Here is a 20,842-nt window from a genome sequence, read left to right as displayed (position 1 = left end):
TTCTATAACTATGATTTCTGAAATGCCCTTTCTTGGAGCAGAACAATAATGTTCATCATTCCCCAGTGGCGGTATTGTGCTTCCGAACTGGTATGGGAATTCTTTGAGAGTTGATAATTGGCGATTATTTAACTTTGCGTTTGCAACATCTTATGCTGTTAAATTGCACAACTTTTGGAGTATTTTAAGTTCCTGGGAACTCCAAGGATCTTAAGTGGGGGGCTACCATCGACTCCACAGTCAAAAAGGCACAACAGAGGATGTACTTCCTACGGCACCTGAGGAAGCACAATCTGCCACAGGCAATGGTGGTCCAATTCTACACAGCCATCGTAGAGTCTGTTCTCACCTTCTCCATCATGGTCTGGTTTGGCTTAGACACCAAGCACGACACCTGGAGGCTGCAGCGAATCGTCCGATCAGCTGCAACCTTCCCTACATTGATGAACTGTACACTGCAAGGGCCAGGAAGCAAGCGGGCAAGATCATCTCTGACCCCTCTCACCCTGGCCACAAACTCTTTGAATCACTTCCCTCTGGAAGGTGACTCCAGACTGTCAAAGCTGCCACAGCCAGACATAAAAACAGTTTTTATCCACGAGTAGCAGCTCTACTCATCAGTCAAAAATCTGTAGCCTCCCTTTGATCTGGTATTTTGTTGGTTCACATGCTTGATCAATGGTGTTTTATCATTAATGTTTTATTATTATGAATGTTTAGTGTTTTCTGAGTCATTCGTAACTGTCACTGTATGTCATGTTGTTACTTGTGGGTGGAGCACCAAGGCAAATTCCTTGTATGTGAATACTTGGCCAATAAACTTACTTACTTAAAGCACTTCAACATAAAATACCAGAGGCTTAATTGTTATTAATTTATTAGCCACGTCTGTAAACATACAAGGAATATCATTTTCCATGGTCGCTCTGCTGTTTTTCGTAACCGGCAGAAGGAGTAGTTTGGTTTATTGTGCCTGTTCTTCCAAAGAGCTCTCCATGAAATTACATACCCCTATTTTTAATACTTTTTATTACGTGTAACTAGATTTCAAATTACATCGGGGACAGTTGCTTCTCAGCTGTTATCAGGCAACTGAACCATCCTACCACAACCAGAGAGCAGTCCTGAACTACTATCTACCTCCTTGGTGACCCTTGGACTATCCTTGATCGGACTTTGCTGACTTTACCTTGCACCAAACGTTATTCCCTTATCAACGTTATTCCCTTATCAGGGGACTATGAAGGCATGAAGGGGACTATGAAGGCTTGAGAGAGGAGCTGGCCGAGGTAGACTGGAAAGGGATCCTAGCAGGAATGACGGTGGAACAGCAATGGCAGGAATTTCTGAGCACAATCCGGAAGACTGTTCATTTCATTTCATGTCATTTCATCTCAGGATCATTTGATTCCAAAAAGGAAGAAAGATTCTAAGGGGAGTATGAGGCAACAATAAAGGGGAGGCCATTGAAGGTTGAGGTGAGAAAAAAAGTTTTTACCCAGAGAGTTGTGAATTTGTGGAATTCCCTGCCACAGAGGGCAGTGGAGGCCAAATAACTGGATGGATTTAAGAGAGAGTTAGATAGAACTCTAGGGGCTAGTGGAATCAAGGGATATGGGGAGAAGGCAGGCATGGGTTATTGATTCGGGACGATCAGCCATGATCACAATGAATGGCGGTGCTGGCTCGAAGGGCCGAATGGCCTCCTCCTGCACCTATTTTCTATGTTTCTAGGTTTCTATCATGTATCTGTGCATTGTAACTGGCTCGATTGTAATCATGTATTGTCTGGATAGCACGCAACAAAAGCTTTTCACTGTACATCGGTGGACGTGACAATAAACTATGAGCAAATGCCCCATTAAGCCACTAATAGATGAAACAACGTGTGAGGTTTTGCAATTTTAATGAACGTGTGCTGATACTGTTTGGTCTCTGCAGTGAACAGTTAAGCTGTTAAGCCTGCAAATCTCTTCCACAAGTTCTTATTTGGTGGGGGTTAGATTTAATGTCTTTAATCCTGAGAGCCAATGTTAAAAATATGAGCAAAGGCATTGCCTGTGTCCACAAGCTAGCCACAATGTGAATTTCCCACCAAAGTTGAGAGGCAAAATAAGCTGCATGATCACGTATGCTTGAAGAGTGCCTAACAATTTCCACTTGCTGTTTGCCTGTGTGTGACTTGCTGCAGGAATCGAAGCTTACACCTACATCTCAAGCAGTACCATGTGAACTGCTCCGACTGGCTGCTCAAGGTGATCTGTGGTGTGGTGGAGATCCGCACGGCCTATGCTACGGAAAAGAAGGCCAAGGCTTGCCTGATATCACGGCTCAGCTGTGAGCGAACTGGGACCAGGTTTTGCGTTCAAGGAACCGACGACGATGGGCATGTGTCTAACTTCGTAGAGACAGAACAGGTATTTTAGATGTAAAGAACGTTAAACCTTGTATTTATGTGATTGCCATTCAGGCCAAAATGTTCATGATGCCCCTTTACCAGAGTTACGTCCTCACCTGGGTGGTGTTAGAGATGGACATCGTTGTATAGTAGTTATTTACTATATTTGTAATATAGTTGTTTGGAAATATAGTGTCTGAATAATTTGGTGGTTTTGTAAGATGCTGGTGGGTATGTCACCGCAGTTTTGGTTTATTCTTGGTTTTTGTATCGTGATCGTAAATAAATAAATTATTTTTGATATTTAAACCAAAACATGTTCATGATGAAACATAGAAAATAGGTGCATGAGGAGGCCATTCGGCCTTTCGAGCCAGCACCGCCATTCATTGTGATCATGGCTGATCGTCCCCAATCAATAACCCATGCCTGCCTTCTCCCCATATCCCTTGATTCCACTAGCCCCTGGAGCTCCATCTAACCCTATAGAAACTATATAGAAACTTAGAAGATAGACACAAAAGGTTGGCAGCGTCTCTGGAGGAAAGGAATAGGTGACCCTTCTTCAGACTCGACCCGAAACGTCACCTATTCCTTTCCTCCAGAGATGCTGCCTGATCCGCTGAGTTACTACAGCTTTTTGTGTCTGTCTTCAGTTTAAACCAGCAGCTGCAGTTCCTTCCTGCACAACAAGTTCATGATATTGTTGAGGCGTGAGTGGAACTTTACACCATAATTTTTCCTATCGGACTGAATGCATGTTTCTTTGCCGTTGGTACTATCTGACGAAGCCAGGTTGTGATTTGAATTGTGCATTGTGCAGAACTCAAATTTGACCTAATTTTTAACAGAGGCAAACTGACCAGTAATTATGCTTTCCTCAGCAGTATGAATGAGCCAGACCATTCATTACATTACAGTAACAGTGCATAAAGATGGAATTGCGCTCATAATGTGTTACACTGAGCAGCGTTACACATATGTGCTTATTGAATTACCACTTACTGACCTGAGCACCACAAGGTGATTGATTGGCGATTTCTGTTGCAGTTTATATTTGGTTAAATCTGTACCTTTTTACTGAACTGAGTCTTGATGCACTTTAGTTTAGTTTAGAGATACAGCGTGGAAACAGGCCGTTCGCGGAACTGAGTCCGCACCGACCAGCGATCCCCTCACATTAACACTACCTTACACGTACTAGGGATGATTTTTTTAAAATACAAGCCAATTAACCTACAAACCTGTACGTCATTGGAGTGTGGGAGGAAACTGGAGATCTCGGTGAAACCCACGCCGCTCACAGGGAGAATGTCCAAACTCCGTACAGGGAAGCACCCATAGTCAGGATCGAACCTGGGTCTCTGGCGCTGTAAGGCAGTAACTCTACCGCAGCACCACGGTGCCGCCCTTTAATACACTGCAAGCATTGGATGGGGAGAAAATGCTGGCACACTATGCAAGTGGCATGAGAGGAGTCTGCTATCACATCTTTTCTGCCTTCCAGAATTAGACTAGTGTTCCCTTTGTCATCTTCTTCCATCAGCTTTCACATTCAATTAATTATCTTCATTATAATTTAAGTGCTTTCAAATTATTCTTTAATTGCTCAGGGTTGTCACTGATGGTGGCTGCTTTAATTGCTCATCCCAATTAGCAAGGAACTGAGAAGGTAGCTGATGGCATTCCACCCCAGGACATCCGAGATATCCTCATTCTTCAGGGAATGTGGGTTCCCCCCTCCTGTCACAGATGGGGCCCTCACATGTGTCTCCTCTGTGCCCCGCAGTTCTGCTCTCACTCCCCCTCCCCCCAGACGCAGCAAGAACATAGTTCCCCAGGTTCCCACCAGCCGCTGCATCGGTTACATTTATCCACCGGCATTACCGTCACCGCCGGACGGATCCCACCACCGATCACATCCGCCCGTCTCCACCCCTCTTCACCTTCCGCAGAGACCGCTCCCTCCACAATGCCTTGGTCAGAGTCAGAGTCAGAGTCAATTTAATTGTCATTTGGACCCCTAGAGGTCCAAACGAAATGCCGTTCACTCCCCCCTCCCCATCCGAACCACCGCCTCCCCAGGTACCTTCCCCTGCAACCGCAGGAGATACAGCACCTGTCCCTAAACCCCTTCCCTCGTGGGTGAAAGATGAGGATGGTCTCTCTAGATACTACACCTATATCCCCATGAGGCTCAGGATTTGTCATTTCTATCCTGATGTGATGTTCTTTTTTGCTTGTCAGGTAATATACTTGGACGATGCAGTGTCTTCCTTTGTTCAGATACGAGGGTCAGTACCGTTATTTTGGGAGCAAACTGGAGGACAGGTAACGTGGAGCTTATTAACTGTTTCAAACGTGCAATTCTCTACATTGTATAATTGGGTAATTAGACATAGCTGGGAGGGTTTGGGAGACTGCAATTCAATGTGTGGCTTCAGATAATTACAAAACCGACTTGAGCTTTGCTTGGTGGTTTTGTGTTCATTAGAATCAGCTAATTTTGATCGTAGTCCTTTAGAAATCCCTGGATGCTGTTTAAGAGAGCCTGCACCTAGTTTGCTCAGCTAATCTATATATCTAAAAACAGAAACTCATTTTGGATTGTCACTATTTCCTCTGTAAGCACACTCTGATAGAGCTGAAGGATTCGGTTTAGGTGAAATCTAGATTTGTTATTGTCACACGTACAGTGAAAAGCTTTGTTTTTCATGATATTCAATCGGATCAGATACTATGCATAAATACAATCAAGTCAAACACATTCAGTAGGTAGAACAAAGGGATACAGATGAAGAATATAATTCTCAGCAATGTAGCATACCTTGTTGTCGAGTTGAAGTCAAATGTTCGCAACTGGGTGGAGGTGAATCGGACAGTACCCAAGCTTATGGTAGGGTGGTTCAGAAGCATGACGACAGAGGGGGAGAAGCTCTTCCTGAGTGCTGGTGCGCACTTTCAAATATATTTTGGTTAGGAACGTGTATATTGTGGGATATGGATTACACCTTAGCACCATGTTTGGCACCGACATTGAGGGCCGATGGGTCTCTTCCTATACTGCACTGTTTTAGATTCTATGTTAGTCCTTTAAATAAGACTAGTATTCATGTTTTCATCGTGTAAAGGGCCTGTCCCACTTTCACAACCTAATTCACAACCTTTTTTACTCGTGGACATTTTTCATCAGGCTAGAAAAATGCCCCGACCTACTTGATGCCACGAGTACCTACGACTAGCATCACTGCCTGGTACGACCTCCTACAACCTCCCACGACCTCGTGACGACCATGCTGCGAGTACGAGTCAAGGGCAAACTCGGCAGAGGTCGTAGTAAACCAACTGCCCGTCCTTGCTGGCATTGCCCCAGCCAATATCAGACGAGAAGCGGCCACGCCTGCCCTCTCTCGAAAGGCGCAGACCAGTGAATCCCACCTCCTCCATCAGATCGTCACAGAGACACCACGACGAGTGCGCCTCAAGTCACGACACCCCTTTGCCACGCAAGCCCAAGAGCTGCTCTGCACAACACCGGCTGATGCTTCTAAGGCCGCCTGGTTCACGACGAGATGGAGAGACCAGTGGAAGTCAGCGGAACCATCTAGGCTACACCATTACATCAATGACCCCATGGACGTCCCTGGCCAGGACCTGCCCCAAAGGCAGTGGACAACCCACAACCGCTTGAGGACAGGCATCGGACGCTATGGAGTAGCGATGAAGAGGTGGGGCCTCGTGGACAGCGAGCGCCTCCTGCGAGTGTGGGGACCCAACACAGACAGTGGAGCACATAGTCACCAGTTGCCCCAAACACCGGCCACCGAATGGTGAACGAGGTCTGATTGAAATTGGACGATGACACATTGGCCTGGCTCGCCTCAACGGAGCTGCAGGTCTAAAAGACATACGACAGAAGAAGAAGGCAGAGGTCGTGAATTAGGTCATGAAAGTGGGACAAGAGCTCTAAGACGCACATTACCCTAATTCTGCCTGTATTTGACATCCAATTCACCCGGGATCTTTCAAAGTGACTGTAGCAGCAATTGATTGAGTTAACCATTACATTTTATAGCATAGATGGACACCAGCAACATCACAAGTTCAAGCCAGTTAGAGGCGGAAGTTAATGGAGTTGCTATTGCTAAGGAGAAGGTGCTTGGGAAACTGAAAGGTCTGAAAGTGGATTAGTCACCTGGACTAGATGGCCTGCACTCTAAACAAGGTGGCTTTAGAGATTGTAGTGATCTTTCAAGAATCATTCGAGAAAGGAGTGGTCCTAGAGGACTGGAAAATTGCAAATGTGACACTGCTGTTCAAGAGCAGAGCGAGGCAAACAAGGGGAATCGACAGAACAGTTAGCCTGACTTCAGTGGGTTGGCAAGATTTTATAGTCCATTTTAAGGATGAGGTTTCCGGGTACTTTGAAGCCTATGATGAGATAGGCTGTAGTCAGCATTGTTTTGTACGCAGAGATCTTGCCTGACAAAGAAACATATAATATAAAATTATAAAAGGACTGGACAAGTTAGATGCAGGAAAAATGTTCCCAAAATGATGGGGGAGTTCAGAACCAGGGGCCACAGTCTAAGAATAAAGGGGAGGCCATTTATAACCGAGATGAGAAAAAAAGTTTTCACCCGGAGAGTTGTGAATTTATGGAATTCTCTGCCTCAGAGGGCAGTGGAGGCCAATTCACTGGATGGATTTAAGAGAGAGTTAGATAGAGTTCTAGGGGCTGGTGGAATCAAGGGATATGGGGAGAAGACAGGCACAGGTTACTGATTGTGGATGATCAGCCATGATCACAATGAATGGGAGTGCTGGCTCAAAGGGTTATATGGCCTCCTCCTGCACCTGTTTTCCATGTCTCTATGTAAATTGGTTGGAATTCTTTGAAGAAGTAAATAGCAGGATAGACAAAGGAGAGTCATTGGATGGTATTCCGCAGGATGGGTCTACTCCTTTTCATGTTATATACCAATCATTTGGATGATGAAATTGTTGGCTTTGTGGCCAAGTTTGCGAATGAAACAAAGATAGGTGGGAGGGTTACAGGAAGTGTTACAGGAAGCAGGGACTCTGGGGAGCAGGTTGGGGAAGTGGGCAAAGAAGTGGCAGATGGAATACAGTGTAGCTAAGTTTGCAGTCATGCATTTTGGTGGTTGGAATAAAAGAGCAGACTATTTTCTAAATGGAGAGAAGCCTCAGAAACTGGTCAGACCTTATTTGGAGTATTGTGAGCAGTTTTTGGAGGGGATTCCCTCCACAGATTCACAACTCTCTGGGTGGAAAACGTTTTTCCTCATCTCAGTACAAAATGGCCAACTCCTTATTCTTAAACAGTGGCCCCTGGTTCTGGACTCCCCCAACATTGGGGAAAAATGTCCTGCGTCTAACCTGTCCAATCCTTTATCCAATATTGCAAAGACTTGCCAACTCCGTTGGAATCATATCGTAGTAGGAGGGAGAAAGGATTTATTGAGAAATAAATGAAGAATGGATGTTGTTCCCTTAAAATGGAAAAGTACGTTAAACCCATTTATTTACTAATTAATTTTTCAGGTCGGGTCTCACCACATGCGTTTAACTCGAGGTCTTGAAGCAAATGCTCCTGCTTTTGACAGGTAATGTACTTTACTGAGCGTCAATGTAATGATTGTGGGACATTGAATAATTTTCTTAGTAACTCTGCACAAAGCTTTGCTGAGTTCATGGTCATTTTATGATTTATTTCTACTTTTTATAAATTATTAAAGTAATTTTGATTCAAACAGTATGAAATATTGATCAGCTCAAAAATTGCAATGCGTCTTGAAGTTAGAAAGTGAATTTTTTGTAATTCCTCATGCAAATATTAATGCAAACTGAATTATATATTCATTCGGAAGGAGGAAAACAACTTGTGTGCATTGTACCAGGAGGTATAAAAATGGAGTGTATGATCTGGTCAGGCATCAGGAATAAGGCCTTGTCACTGCAAGTGAGACAGATGTAGTTGACTTTCTTCAGAAGGTTCAGGGCGGTCATGGTGGCGCAGCGGTAGAGTTTCTGCCTTACAGCGAAAGCAGCGGCGGAGACCCAGGTTCGATCCCGACTACGAGTGCTTGTCTGTACGGAGTTTGTACGTTCTCCCCGTGACCTGCGTGAGTTTTCACCGAGATCTTCGGTTTCCTCCCACATTCCAAAGATGTACAGGTTTGTAGGTTAATTGGCTTGGTAAATGTAAAAAAATGTCCCTAGTGGGTGTAGGATAGTGTTAATGTTGGGGATGGCTGGTCATTGTGGACCTGGTGGGCCGAAGGGCCGGTTTCTGCGCTGTATCTCTAAACTAAACTAAACCGGTGATAGCGAGGGGCAATATAGTGAGTTGACTCCGTTCCTTGCAACAAACACCAAGAATCAAGAAGATTGTGCCTTTCGGCCCACCAACTCCGCGTGGACCAGCGACCACCCGTACACGAGTTCTATCCCACACACTAGGGACAATTTACAGAAGCCAATTAAGTTAGAAACCCACACTTCTTTGGAACCTGGGAGAAAACACAGAGAAAACCCACGCAGTCACAGGGCAAACATACAAACTCCGTACAGACAGTACCCATAGTCAGGATCGAATCTGGGCTTCAGGTGCTGTAAGGCAGAAACTCCACCGCTGTGCCACCGTGCTGCCTATTTTTTACACTTCCAAAGAGAAATGTCAATGTTAATTCCAGGCTCTGTCAGTTTATCAAATACCCAGGTCATATTTGTCCATCTCAGCGGCTTCCTTCTGCATTCATTGTAATCCTGTCTCGTCTTTTCTTTAACTGGATAGCAAGCAAACAAAATATTTTCACCGACCAAACGCGGGCAGGTGGGACTAGTGTAGCTGGGACATGTTGGCCGGTGTGGGCAAGATTGGCCGAATGGCCTGTTTCCACGCTGAACCACTCTATGACTCTTAAATGCAAACGCCCTTGGAGATAACAATGTAACTGTCTGATAAGCAGCCATTCACCACTGCACTTTGCTTAGTTCAATCTGCAGTCCCTGAGGAGTCGGTAGGTGTGGCAATTGAAAAGTCACAGGGATTTCTCCCCAAGTTGTTTTATATCTACCTGCATTTTTGCTTCTCACAAGCGAGTGTTTGGTTTTGAGCGAGGTGGAGAATGTACACAAGCATTGCTATTATATTGGATTGGCTCCGTGGAGCAAAGGTCTCTTCCTGTTTGTTATTATTTGTATGTATTACCAATTCTAAGAAACAAATGTAATGTCAGATTAAGCAGTCTTGGCGTCACCACTGTCTTTGTGTCCTTGTGTCTGGAGCAACTACCATTCACCCTGGGGATAGACAGAAAATGCTGGAGTAACTCAGTGGGACAGGAATGGGTGATGTTTCAGGTCATGTTCCTTGTTCAGTTGCTTTCTGGCCCTGAGCCAGTTCATGTCGATATTATCTCTGCCTTGTCATTCCTAGAATCAGTTTTAGTTGCGTTTATCGAGTGACACTTCTCAAAGTCATGAAAGAACTTCTCCAAACCCCATCGAATGCGTTACTTTGGCCGTCTCACTCATGGTTCATTCTTTGTTTACTGGATGACACATTGGCAACCGTCCAGTCACCCAGCACCACACCCCTCCTCTGCCCACGCAAACATAATCCCAATGAATTGAAGATGCAAAGATTGTGGTTAGTCTCAGCACTCTCCACCCTTCCCTCCGCTGGCAATCGTCGATGCAACCCACCTGGAATGGGCAACATTTTTAATAGGGAACACCGCCAGTCTCCCAATTGTCATCAGCTTATCTTTGTTCTCTACAGTTTTTTCCTTAAGTGCAGCTAATAGCAAGTCGTGACGTAATGCCTTTGCCTCTAGATGATGATTTTCCATTTGTTTTCCAAATTTAATATGCTACCCATGACTTTTATAGGTATAACTAGACCATATGGGGTCCATTGGGCCTTGTCCAACGCGGGGGGGGGGGCACAGTGATCACCCCAGAGACTTGCGTCCCCTCGAGTCAATCACCCCCCACAAAGAGAATTGTGGAGGCAATCAATCATCCCTACGTTGGGGGGGGGGGGGGGGGGGGGGTGGGTGGTCAGGTGTGAGCGAGGGGGGGGGGTATAACAATCAGTGTCTAGTCCTCCACATTCAGCATTTTCTTTACTTGTATCTGTACACTGCACACATTGGTTTCCTTAATGGCCAGAAATCCATTGATCCCAATATGGAATGAACACAGTGCTATGATTTAAACTGTGCCCCTGATCTTGGACTACACCATTGTTGCATCTTGCATGCTGGAACACCTCAAGAATTGTGTATCTTTCGATGAGATCATATTGTAATTCCTTTAAGCTCTAGAGAATTCAGTTCTAGATTACTCATTCTTCCTTTATACAACAAACCTACCATTTATGGAACCAGTTTTGTGAGCCTTCACTTCACTTCAGTTCAAGTTCAATTAGTTTAATGTCACCTGTACCGAAGTACAGTGAAAAGCTTTTGTTGCGTGCTATCCAGTCAGTGGAAAGACAATACACTGCCCTCCATATTGTTTGTGACAAAGACCAATCATTTATTTATTTGCCTCTGTACTATATAATTTGAGATTTGTAATATAAAAAAATCGCATGTCAGATTTTATTAAAGGCCATTTTGGTTTCACCATGTAGAAATTACAGCTGTGTTAATACACAGTCCCCGTATTTCAGGGCACAATAATGTTTGGGACACAGCAAGTCATGTAAATGAAAGTAGTCATTTTTAGTATTTTAAACAAAAAATGCTGGAGAAACTAAGCGGGTGAGGCAGCATCTATGGAGAGAAGGAATGGGCGACGTTTCGGGTCGAGACCCTTCTTCAGACTGATCAGTTGCCTGATAACAGCTGGGAAGAAACTGCCCCTGAATCTGAAGGTGTGCATTTTCACACTTCCATACCTTTTGCCTGATAGGGGAAGAGGGAGTGGCTAGGGTGCGACTCGTCCTTGACCAGCCTTGCCGAGGCAGTGTGATGTATAAATGGAGTCAATGGAAGGGAGGTTGGTTTGTGTGATGGTCTGGGGTGCATCCAGTATTCTCTGCAATTTCTTGCGGTCTTGGATGGAGCTGTTCCAAAACCATGCTGTGATACATGCTGATAAAATGCTTTCTCTGGCGTATCTGTAGAAGTTGGTGAGAGTTGCAGGGGGCATGTCAAACTTCCTAAGCCTTGTAAGGAAGTAGAGGCGTTGGTGTGCTTTGTTGGTCGTTGCTTCAATATGGGTGGCCCAGGAGAAGTTGACTCCTCGGAATGTGAAGTTTTCAACCATCTCTACTTCGGCACCGTCAATGCAAACCGGGGTGTGTGTACCTCTTCACTTCCTGAAGTCGATCACTTTCTCCTTTGTCTTGCTGACTTTGAGAGAAAGGTTGTTGTCTCGACATCAGGACATGATGACATCAGGACACAGGAGGTTCTCGATCTCCTTCTGGAAATTAAGGATATCAATGTGTGCATATACAACACTGTGCATGGCAAGGGCATCTATTCTTAGGTAAGGAGACCAGACATTAGAAAAGTACCGCAGCTATGGAGTTACCAGTGTCCTATACAATTGTAATAAGAGATGCTTACAAGCAAATGTCCCCACTTCTCACTTCATAATGGAATGAATATCATTGATGAAGTGATTGGAGGGTTGTGCCCAGGACACTGCCCGTGGATCTTTATTTTATTTGACTTTACCTCAGGCTTTAGAAATACAGCACGGAAACAGGCCCCTTCACCCACTGAGTCCATGCCGACCAGCGGTCACCCCGCACACTAACACCATCCTATACAATAGAGACAATTTACAATTTTACCAAAGCCAGTTAACCTACAAACCTGTACGCCTTTGGAGTGTGAGAGGAAACCGAAGCTCCCGGAGAAAACCCACGCGGTCACGGGGAGAACGTACAAACTTCGTACAGACAGCGCCCATTGCCAGGATTGATCCCGAGTCTCTGGCGCTGTAAGGCAGCAACTCTACCGTTGTGCCACCGTGCCGTCTTCCTGCAGTGATGACTGGGGAATGGTCTATTTGACCCCAGTAAGCACAGGCAATACATGAGCAATACATGATTACAACGATTGTAGTGTTTTTTATTCAGCTTTCAGTTTTGTGATGCTTTCAGTTTTGCTATGGCTCTTGGATGCTGCACTTGGTGAAATGTAACATTGATGATAAGGGCAGTGTTCATGTTTGGAATAATGCTGTGATTAGGTCTGGAGTCGTGTGGTCCTTACGCAACCCAAATTGGCATCATTGAACATGTTGATAGAAAGCAATGTGAATGATATCTTTGGTAGACAAAAATCCTGGAGAAACTCAGCGGGTGAGGCAGCATCTGTGGAGCGAAGGAATAGGGGACGTTTCGGGTCGAGAGCCTTCTTCAGACTGATGTGGGGGGGGGGGGGGGGGGGGGGGGGGGGAAGAAGAAAGAAGAGGCGGAGACGGGGGGGGGCGGGAGGGCTGGGAAGGGGAGGGGAAGGAGGGAGAAAGAAAGGACTACCTGAAATTAGAGAAGTCAATGTTCGTACCGCTGAGATGTAAACTACCCAAGCAAAATATGAGGTGCTGCTCCTCCAATTTGCGGTGGGACACACTCTGGCCATGGATGAGGCCCAGGTCAGAAAGGTCCGATTCGGAATGGGAGGTGGAGTTGAAGTGCTGAGCCACCGGGAGATCAGGTTGGTTATTGTGAACCGAGCGGAGGTGTTGGGCGAAGCGATCGCCAAGCCTACACTTGGTCTCACCGATGTAGAGCAGCTGACACCTAGAGCAGTGGATGCAATAGATGAGGTTGGAGGAGGTGCAGGTGAACCTCTGCCGCACCTGGAACGACTGCTTGGGTCCTTGGATGGAGTCAAGGGGGGAGGTTCATTTCATTTGCACTTCATGTGCAAGTGACGAATAAAACTGATATTGATATTGAAGTAAAGCGACATGGTTAGCATTTCCTGCGGTTGCAAGGGAAAGTACCAGGGGAGGGGGTGGTTTGGGTGGGAAGGGGCAAATTGACCAGGGAGTTACGGAGGGAGCGGTCTCTGCGGAAAGCCGAAAGGGGAGGAGATGGGAAGATGTGGCAAGTGGTGGGATCCCGTTGGATGTGGAGAAAATGTCGGAGGATTATCTGTTGTATGTGACGGCTGGTAGGGTGGAAGGTGAGGACAAGGGGGACTCTGCCCTTGTTAAGAGTGGGGGGATGGGGAGTGAGAGCAGAGCTACGGGATATATGCGTGTGCGTGTGCCCATAGCTACGCCTTGGATTTGGAGCTAAATGGGAGCCTCATCTATAGTAGAAGAGGGGAACCCCTGTTCCCTGAAGAATGAGGACATCTCTGATGCCCCGGTGTGGAACACCTCATCCTGGGTGAAGATGCGGCATAGACGGAGGAATTGGGAGTTGGGGTTGGAGTCCTTACAGGAAGCAGGGTGGGAAGGAGTGTAGTCCAGATAGCCTAGGAGTCAGTGGGTTTGTAGTAGATGTCAGTCAGTAGTCTGTCACCTGCGATGGAGATAGTGAGGTCTAGAAACGGTAGGGAGATGTGGGAAATGGTCCAGGTGTATTTGAGTACCGGATGGAAGTTAGTGGCGAAATGGATGAAGTCAGTGAGTTCTGCATGGGTGCAGGAGGTAGCACCAATGCAGTTGTCAATGTAGCGGAGGTAGAGGTCGGGGATAGGGCCACGGTATGCCTCGAACAAGGATTGTTCGACGTACCCTACAAAGAGGCAGGCATAGCTGGGGCCCATGTGTGTGCCCATAGCTACGCCTTGGATTTGGAGCTAAATGGGAGGAGTCAAAAGAAAAGTTGTTGGTGATATCTTCCATCACTTTGTTAATAATTGATTGAGAATGGGTGGTAATTAGCCTAAGTAGTTAACTCTGCTCTTTGAACTCAGAATGCATGCACACTGCCATTTTTTCTTGGTGATATGTATATTGTACTGCACTGAAACAGTTTAATTGGAGGCTGAGCAAGTCTTTAGTACTACAGCCAGGATGTTGTAATTGGCAGAGAGACACAAACAGCTGGAGTAACTCAGCGGGTTAGATAGCATCTCTGGAGAAAAGGGATCGGTCTCAAGTACAGAGAATGAGACTGAACAAGAAGTATTTGAAGTCTCATTGTCTGTACTTGGTCTCTCCTAGCTCACAGCTAACAATGGCCTGTTTCCTTTATCATCGTTACTTTTTTGCATATCTTTCATTCTTTAGTTCTGTATCTCTCTACATCACCATCTATATCTACCATTTCCCTTTTGCCTGACTCTCAGTCTGGAGAAGGGTGTCGACCCAAAACCTCACCTATTCCTTTTCCTCCAGAACTGCTGCCTGACCCTCTGAGTTACTCCTGCTTTTTGTGTCTATCTTCGGTTCCAACCAGCATCTGCAGTTCCTTCCTACACATGATGTAATTGTCTGTGTTAATATTAGCTTTCTTTGTTAATATTAGTTACTAGTCTAAGTGGGACCCGTTGGGTCCCATGCTCACACAGGAGGACTGGTCCCCCAACGCAATATTCCACCTCTCCACCAATTCCAATATTGGTGGCCAGTGGGGGGGGGGGGGGGGGTCATTCTGGAGCGCTAGTATGGGCATTGCAGGCCAGACTGGTTTCCAGAGGGCTAGTATGGACATTCTGGGTTGAATGGATTCTTGGGCTGGCAGCTCAGTCACTCAGGGCTGGTGGGCTGGCAGTTCAGTCACTCAGGGCTGGTGGGCTGGCAGCTCAGTCACTCAGGGCTGGTGGGCTGGCAGATCAGTCACTCGGGACTGGTGGGCTGGCAGCTCAGTTACTCGGGACTGGTGGGCTGGCAGATCAGTCGCTCAGGGCTGGTGGGCTGGCAGTTCACTCACGGCTATTCCTTGAAATTCCAATTCAAGCAGAATGCATGCCACCAAATTCAATTTCATAGCATTTCAAACAGAGTGCAGGCCACCAAATTCAATTTCATAACATTTCAAGCAGAGTGCAGGCTACCAATTTTATAGCATCTTCCAGAGTGACTGAATCATGTCCAGGCATCCGGTGTTTTATAGTCCTACAAACATTATTAATAACAAAACATTAATGATAAAACACCATTGATCAAGCATGTGAACCAACAAAATATCAGATCAAAGGGAGGCTACAGATTTTTGGCTGTTGAGTAGAGCAACTACTCGTGGATAAAAACTGTTTTTATGTCTGGCTGTGGCAGCTTTGAGTCCGGAGTCGCTTACCAGAGGGAAGTGATTCAAAGAGTTTGTGGCCAGGGTGAGAGGGGTTAGAGATGATCTTGCCCGCTCGCTTCCTGGCCCTTGCAGTGTACAGTTCATCAATGGAGGGAAGGTTGCAGCCAACAACCTTCTCAGCTGATTGGACGATTCGCTGCAGCCTCCAGGTGTCGTGCTTGGTGGCTGAGCCAAACCAGACCATGATGGAGAAGGTGAGAACAGACTCTACGATGGCCGTGTAGAATTGGACCATCATTGCCTGTGGCAGATTGTGCTTCCTCAGCTGCCGTAGGAAGTACATCCTCTGTTGTGCCTTTTTAACTGTGGAGTCGATGGTATTCGATTATTCATCCAAGATATCCGTCCGTACCTCATCATGAGCATGTGTCCAGTCTTATAACAAATGTAAAGCACTTTTGGCCAACGAGAGTTGTTTTTTTAAATGTGCTATATAAATAAATGTGACCTGACTTGACTATACAAATTATGTCATCCTTGAAGGCCTGTTCTTTGTCATTTAGCTTTAGTTTTAAGCGTGATCAAAAAATAGATGTTGATGTCAAGGGCAACTTTTGTTATTCATTATAAGTGCCTCGACAATGAGGAAAGACTGGAAAGACTGGGTTTGTATTCACTGGAGTTTAGAAGGACGAGAGAGGATCTTATAGAAACGTATTAAATTATAAAAGGACTGGGCAAGCTAGATGCAGGAAAAATGCTCCCTCTGATGAGGGAGTCCGGAATCAGGGGCCATAGTCTCAGAATAAAGGGGAAGCCATTTAAAACTGAGATGAGAAAACTGAGTTGTGAATTTGTGGAATTCTCTGCTACAGAAGATCTTCACTAGAGGCCAATTCACTGGATGAATTTAAAAGAGAGGTAGATAGAGCTCTAGGGAAGGGGTTCCCAAACTTTTTTGTCCTGTTTACCCCTGGCAACTTTAATAGCACATACCAATGTTATTTCACTTACTTATGAACGACTAATGATGACCAGATACCGATATACCAGAACCAAACAGTCAGTCAATGAGAAAAAATATGTACAAATCCAGAATCAACCAATTTGCCCCCTGGGTAGGCGAAATTTACCCCCTGGGAACCCTTGCTCTGGGGGCTAGTGGAATCAAGGGATATGGGGAGAAGGTAGGCATGGGTTACTGATTGTAGATGATCAGCCAAAAAGGTCAAAATCAATGAATGGAGGTGCTGGCTTGAAGGGCCAAATGGCTTCCTCGTGCATCTATTTTTTTCTTTCTATATTTCTATGACAAGGTGTTGAACATTTTTCTTGAATTGTTGGTGTCCTTCTGATGACACTGAGGCACACTTCATGCTAAGGTGTTATGGGATTTGGACTTCACACGTTTTAGTAAGCTTCAGCCATTTCATCTAGAAACCTCTCTTCTTAGTAGGCGTAGGAAATTTGGCATGTAACCAATCATTTTTAGCATCCTCCGCAGATGTATCGGAGAACATTTCCTTTCAGGATGCATGACAGCTTGGAATGCCATCTGACTGCCCGAGACTGCAAGAATCTAAATGATAGACTAAATGCTGTAGTTACTCAGCGGGACAGGCAGCATCTCTGGAGAGAAGGAATGGATGATGTTTCGGGTTGAGACCCTTCTTCAGTTTATTCTAGAGTTTAATGGGTATGTCCCACTTAGGCGAATGCAGGAGACTATGCAGTCGCCAAATAATCGCCACATGCCCTAAAAACCGCACTAGCGCAGATCGATCTCTTCTGGAAGTCGGCGCCGCATGGATTAGTCTTTTCCCCTGTCACTCCCCAGGATGGTCCTCCCCTTGCTGCACCATCGCGTCTTTACTGGAGCTGAGGTTGGCAGACGGAGGTTTCCAACCGGACGTTCGGAGGGGCCCGAAGCAGCCCAGCCCCAAGCAGCGGCCCTGCCCCAAGCAGCAGGCCTGCCACCAGCAGCAGCCCCACCCCCAGCAGCAGCCCCCCCCCAAGTAGCAACCCCGCCCCAAGCAGCCCAGCCCCAAGCAGCAACCCCGCCCCAAGCAGCAACCCCGCCCCAAGCAGCAGGCCCCGCCACCAGCAGCAGCCCCACCCCAGCAGCAGCCCCACCCCCAGCAGCAGCCCCACCCCCAGCAGCAGCCCCACCCCAAGCAGCAACCCCGCCCCAAGCAGCAACCCCGCCCCAAGCAGCCTAGCGTCGAAGACCCGACAATTAACAGAAGAAGGGACAATTTACAGAAGCCAATTAACCTAAAAAACCTGTACGTCTTTAGAGTGTGGGAGGAAACCGGAGAACACGGAGAAAACTCACGCGGCCACTGGGAGAATGTAGGAACTCCGTACAGACAGCACCTGACGTCAGGATTGAACCTGGGTCTCCGGCGCTGTGAGGCAGTGGCTCTGCCCACTGTGCCATTATGTCACCCCTTGTGCCTGCCTCGGTACGCTTGGCAATAAAGTATCATTGAATCATCGGGCAACATCTGTCTGCTTTCTATCTATTTGCATTTTCATAAGTTTTCCTCTTTTTTTGAAATGTCTTGCTGTGGTTCCCCTGCATTCGCTTATGAATTACAACTATACCGAGAACTCTCTTCTGAATGGAATCACCAGCACCAAGTGGAAGAGGCACATGGCACCACAGTGTATTATTCCACACCCAAGCTGGCATGCTTGAAAGTCCAGTCCTCCTCCAATCCCCCTGCCCCACTATAGATTGTGTTCTCATTCTGCAGTGCAAATTCAAGCCACAATATCTTCTGGTGGACATAGGAGCAGAATTTGGCCAATCGGCCCATCTAGATTGCTGGTACAATGAAGCAGAGGCTGCCAGTCACATGTACTGAATACATTTAGCTCTACAATGTAGAGATAAACTAGCCGTTGTTCAAGGTGTGGACTCTTGTCCATCGGCGACGGGGCAATCGTTTTGCTGAAGTGTAGCTGGAGTCAAATACTCTAATTCTCCTTCCCATTCCCACATTGACCTTTCTGTCCTGGGCCTCCTCCATTGTCAGAGTGAGGCCAAACGCAAATTGGAGGAACAGCACCTCATATTTTGTTTGAGCAGTTTACAACCCAGTGGAATGAATATGATTTCTCCAACTTCAAGTAACCCTTGCATCCCCTCTCTTTCAGTCCCTCCCTCACCCAAGTCATTGCACTAGTTTCAAAGTTGGCGAATCTCATTGTCTGTAACTCGTTTTCACCGAGCCCACAGCTAACAATGGCCTGTTTCCTTTATCATCGTTACTTTTTTGCCTATCTTTCATTCATTTGTTCTATATTTCTCTCGATATCGCCATCTATGTCTCTCATTTCTCTTTCCCCTGACTCCCAGTCTGAAGAAGGGTCTCGACCCGAAACATCACCCATTCCTTTTCTCCAGAGATGCTGCCTTGTCGCTGAGTTACTCCAGCATTTTGTGTCTATCTGGAATGTAAGGTTGATTAGATATCAGGACCATATTTTCCTAAACTAGACATTAATCATCGAACAAAGAATGTATTTTATATGGTTTGATAGATATCAAGACAAAGTTATTAACTCCCATGTTGTCAGTAAAAGTGTTCCAATTGTTTTTTTTTAGGCATTTGATGCTGCTTCGAGAACACTATGGAAATCAAGTCATCGTCAACTTGTTAAGAATTAAAGGAGGAGAGGAAGTCCTTAGCAGGGCTTATAAGGTATGGTTGCTCTCATTGGAAACTTCACATTTCGTGCATATGATGGAGTTGCGGGTGATCGGAAGGTGATCATCTATCAGACGACTGAATTTTTGCGCTGCCATCTCCTTCTCACACTCGAGCCGCCATCACGTGTCCATAATTTCCCTCCACTAGTTTTCTAACACTGCAATAGTGTAGTAACCACGGGAGCAACCTGTGCCTGCATCTCGCCAAGCGCCCGTCACCACCTGTATTTTTGCACAAAAACATTCCAAACGTGTCCTAATTTGTTCCATAGTATGAGCTGAATCTTTAAACCGAATTACGCCTTTAGGGAGGGGGAACGGCTCAGCATCAGGGCCACAGTGAGCGGCGACTCAGCAGTTAGGGGGACAGGCAGGAGATACTGTGGCAGCAAGCAAGACTGTATGACGGTGGGCCTTACAGTATCCCTGGTGGCAGGGTCTGGGAGCGGCTGCATAACATCCTCACAGGGGAGGGTCAGCAGCCGGACGTTGTTGTACATTTTGGCACAAATGACGTAGAAGGAAATGGGATGAGATCCTGCAAAGTGAATATAGGAATTTAGGCAGAAGATTAAAAAGCAGAATTCCGATGGGGGGGGGGGGGGGGGCAAATCCCCTGGAGCCACCAGCCTTTGAGAGTAGAAATAGGAGGACAGGACAGATGAATACATGGCTCAGAAATTGGTGCAGAGGGCAGGGATTCAGATGTTGAAGGGTCTCGACCTGCAACGTCGCCTCAGCCACTGAGTTTCTCCAACATTTTATGTCTACCTATGATTTTTCCAGCATCTGCAGTTCTTTCTTAAACACTTAAACCATTGGGGATCTGTTCTGGGCGACCTGTACAAGAAGGACAGGTTGCACCAAAATGGAGGGGGACCAGTATCCTTGCAGGGAGGTTTACTCGTGTTACTCAGGAGAGTTTAAACAAGAGAGGCAGGGGTGAGAGGGTGGGTGGGAACCAGAGTGCAGAATTTGTGAGGTCTATCCTGGAGGGTTTATTGTAGTAGTATGTGGATAGTCCAACCTGAGAAATTAATGTAATGGACCTTGTGTTGGGAAATGAGCCTGGCCAGGTGTCTGATATCTCAATGGAAGAGCATTTTGGAAATGGTAAAAACAACTCCTTAAGTTTTAATGTTTAAGAAGGAACTGCAGATGCTGGACAATCGAAGGTAGACAAAAATGCTGGAGAAACTCAGCGGGTGAGGCAGCATCTATGGAGCGAAGGAAATAGGCAACGTTTCGGGTCGAAATCCTTCTTCAGACTTCAGACCCTTCTCGACCCGAAACTGAAAGAAAGCGCATGCAATGTTTAAGAGGTTGGAATGAGACAGGGATTTTAAGGAATATAAAGAGATGAGGAAAGAACTCGAACGAGGGCCAAAAGGGGGTCATGAAATGGCTTTGGTGAGTTGGATGAAAGAAAATACAAAAGTTTTTTACACCAACATAAAAACAAAAGAATAACCAGGGAGTAGGTAGGGCCGCTCAAGGATGAGGAAGGAATTTGTGCTTGGACTCTGGA

The 20,842-nt window shown here is 46.1% G+C and overlaps 1 protein-coding gene across 1 annotated transcript in view; it reads left to right on the top strand.

Annotated features, from left to right (window-relative positions):
- LOC129699841 (synaptojanin-2-like) overlaps positions 1-20,842 on the top strand; it is a 128,183-nt gene that overhangs the window by 27,910 nt on the left and 79,431 nt on the right. Inside the window, exons 4-7 of the mRNA XM_055639968.1 lie at positions 2,192-2,417; positions 4,646-4,729; positions 7,964-8,025; positions 19,210-19,306. Coding sequence (XP_055495943.1) covers positions 2,192-2,417; positions 4,646-4,729; positions 7,964-8,025; positions 19,210-19,306 — 469 coding nt within the window. The remainder of the gene's footprint in view (positions 1-2,191; positions 2,418-4,645; positions 4,730-7,963; positions 8,026-19,209; positions 19,307-20,842) is intronic.

The sequence above is a fragment of the Leucoraja erinacea genome, chromosome 8 (assembly GCF_028641065.1).
Source record: "Leucoraja erinacea ecotype New England chromosome 8, Leri_hhj_1, whole genome shotgun sequence".
In the NCBI taxonomy this organism is placed as follows: domain Eukaryota; kingdom Metazoa; phylum Chordata; class Chondrichthyes; order Rajiformes; family Rajidae; genus Leucoraja; species Leucoraja erinaceus.
The sequence above is the reverse complement of the archived record's forward strand: the minus strand, read 5'-3'. Positions and strand labels throughout refer to the sequence as shown.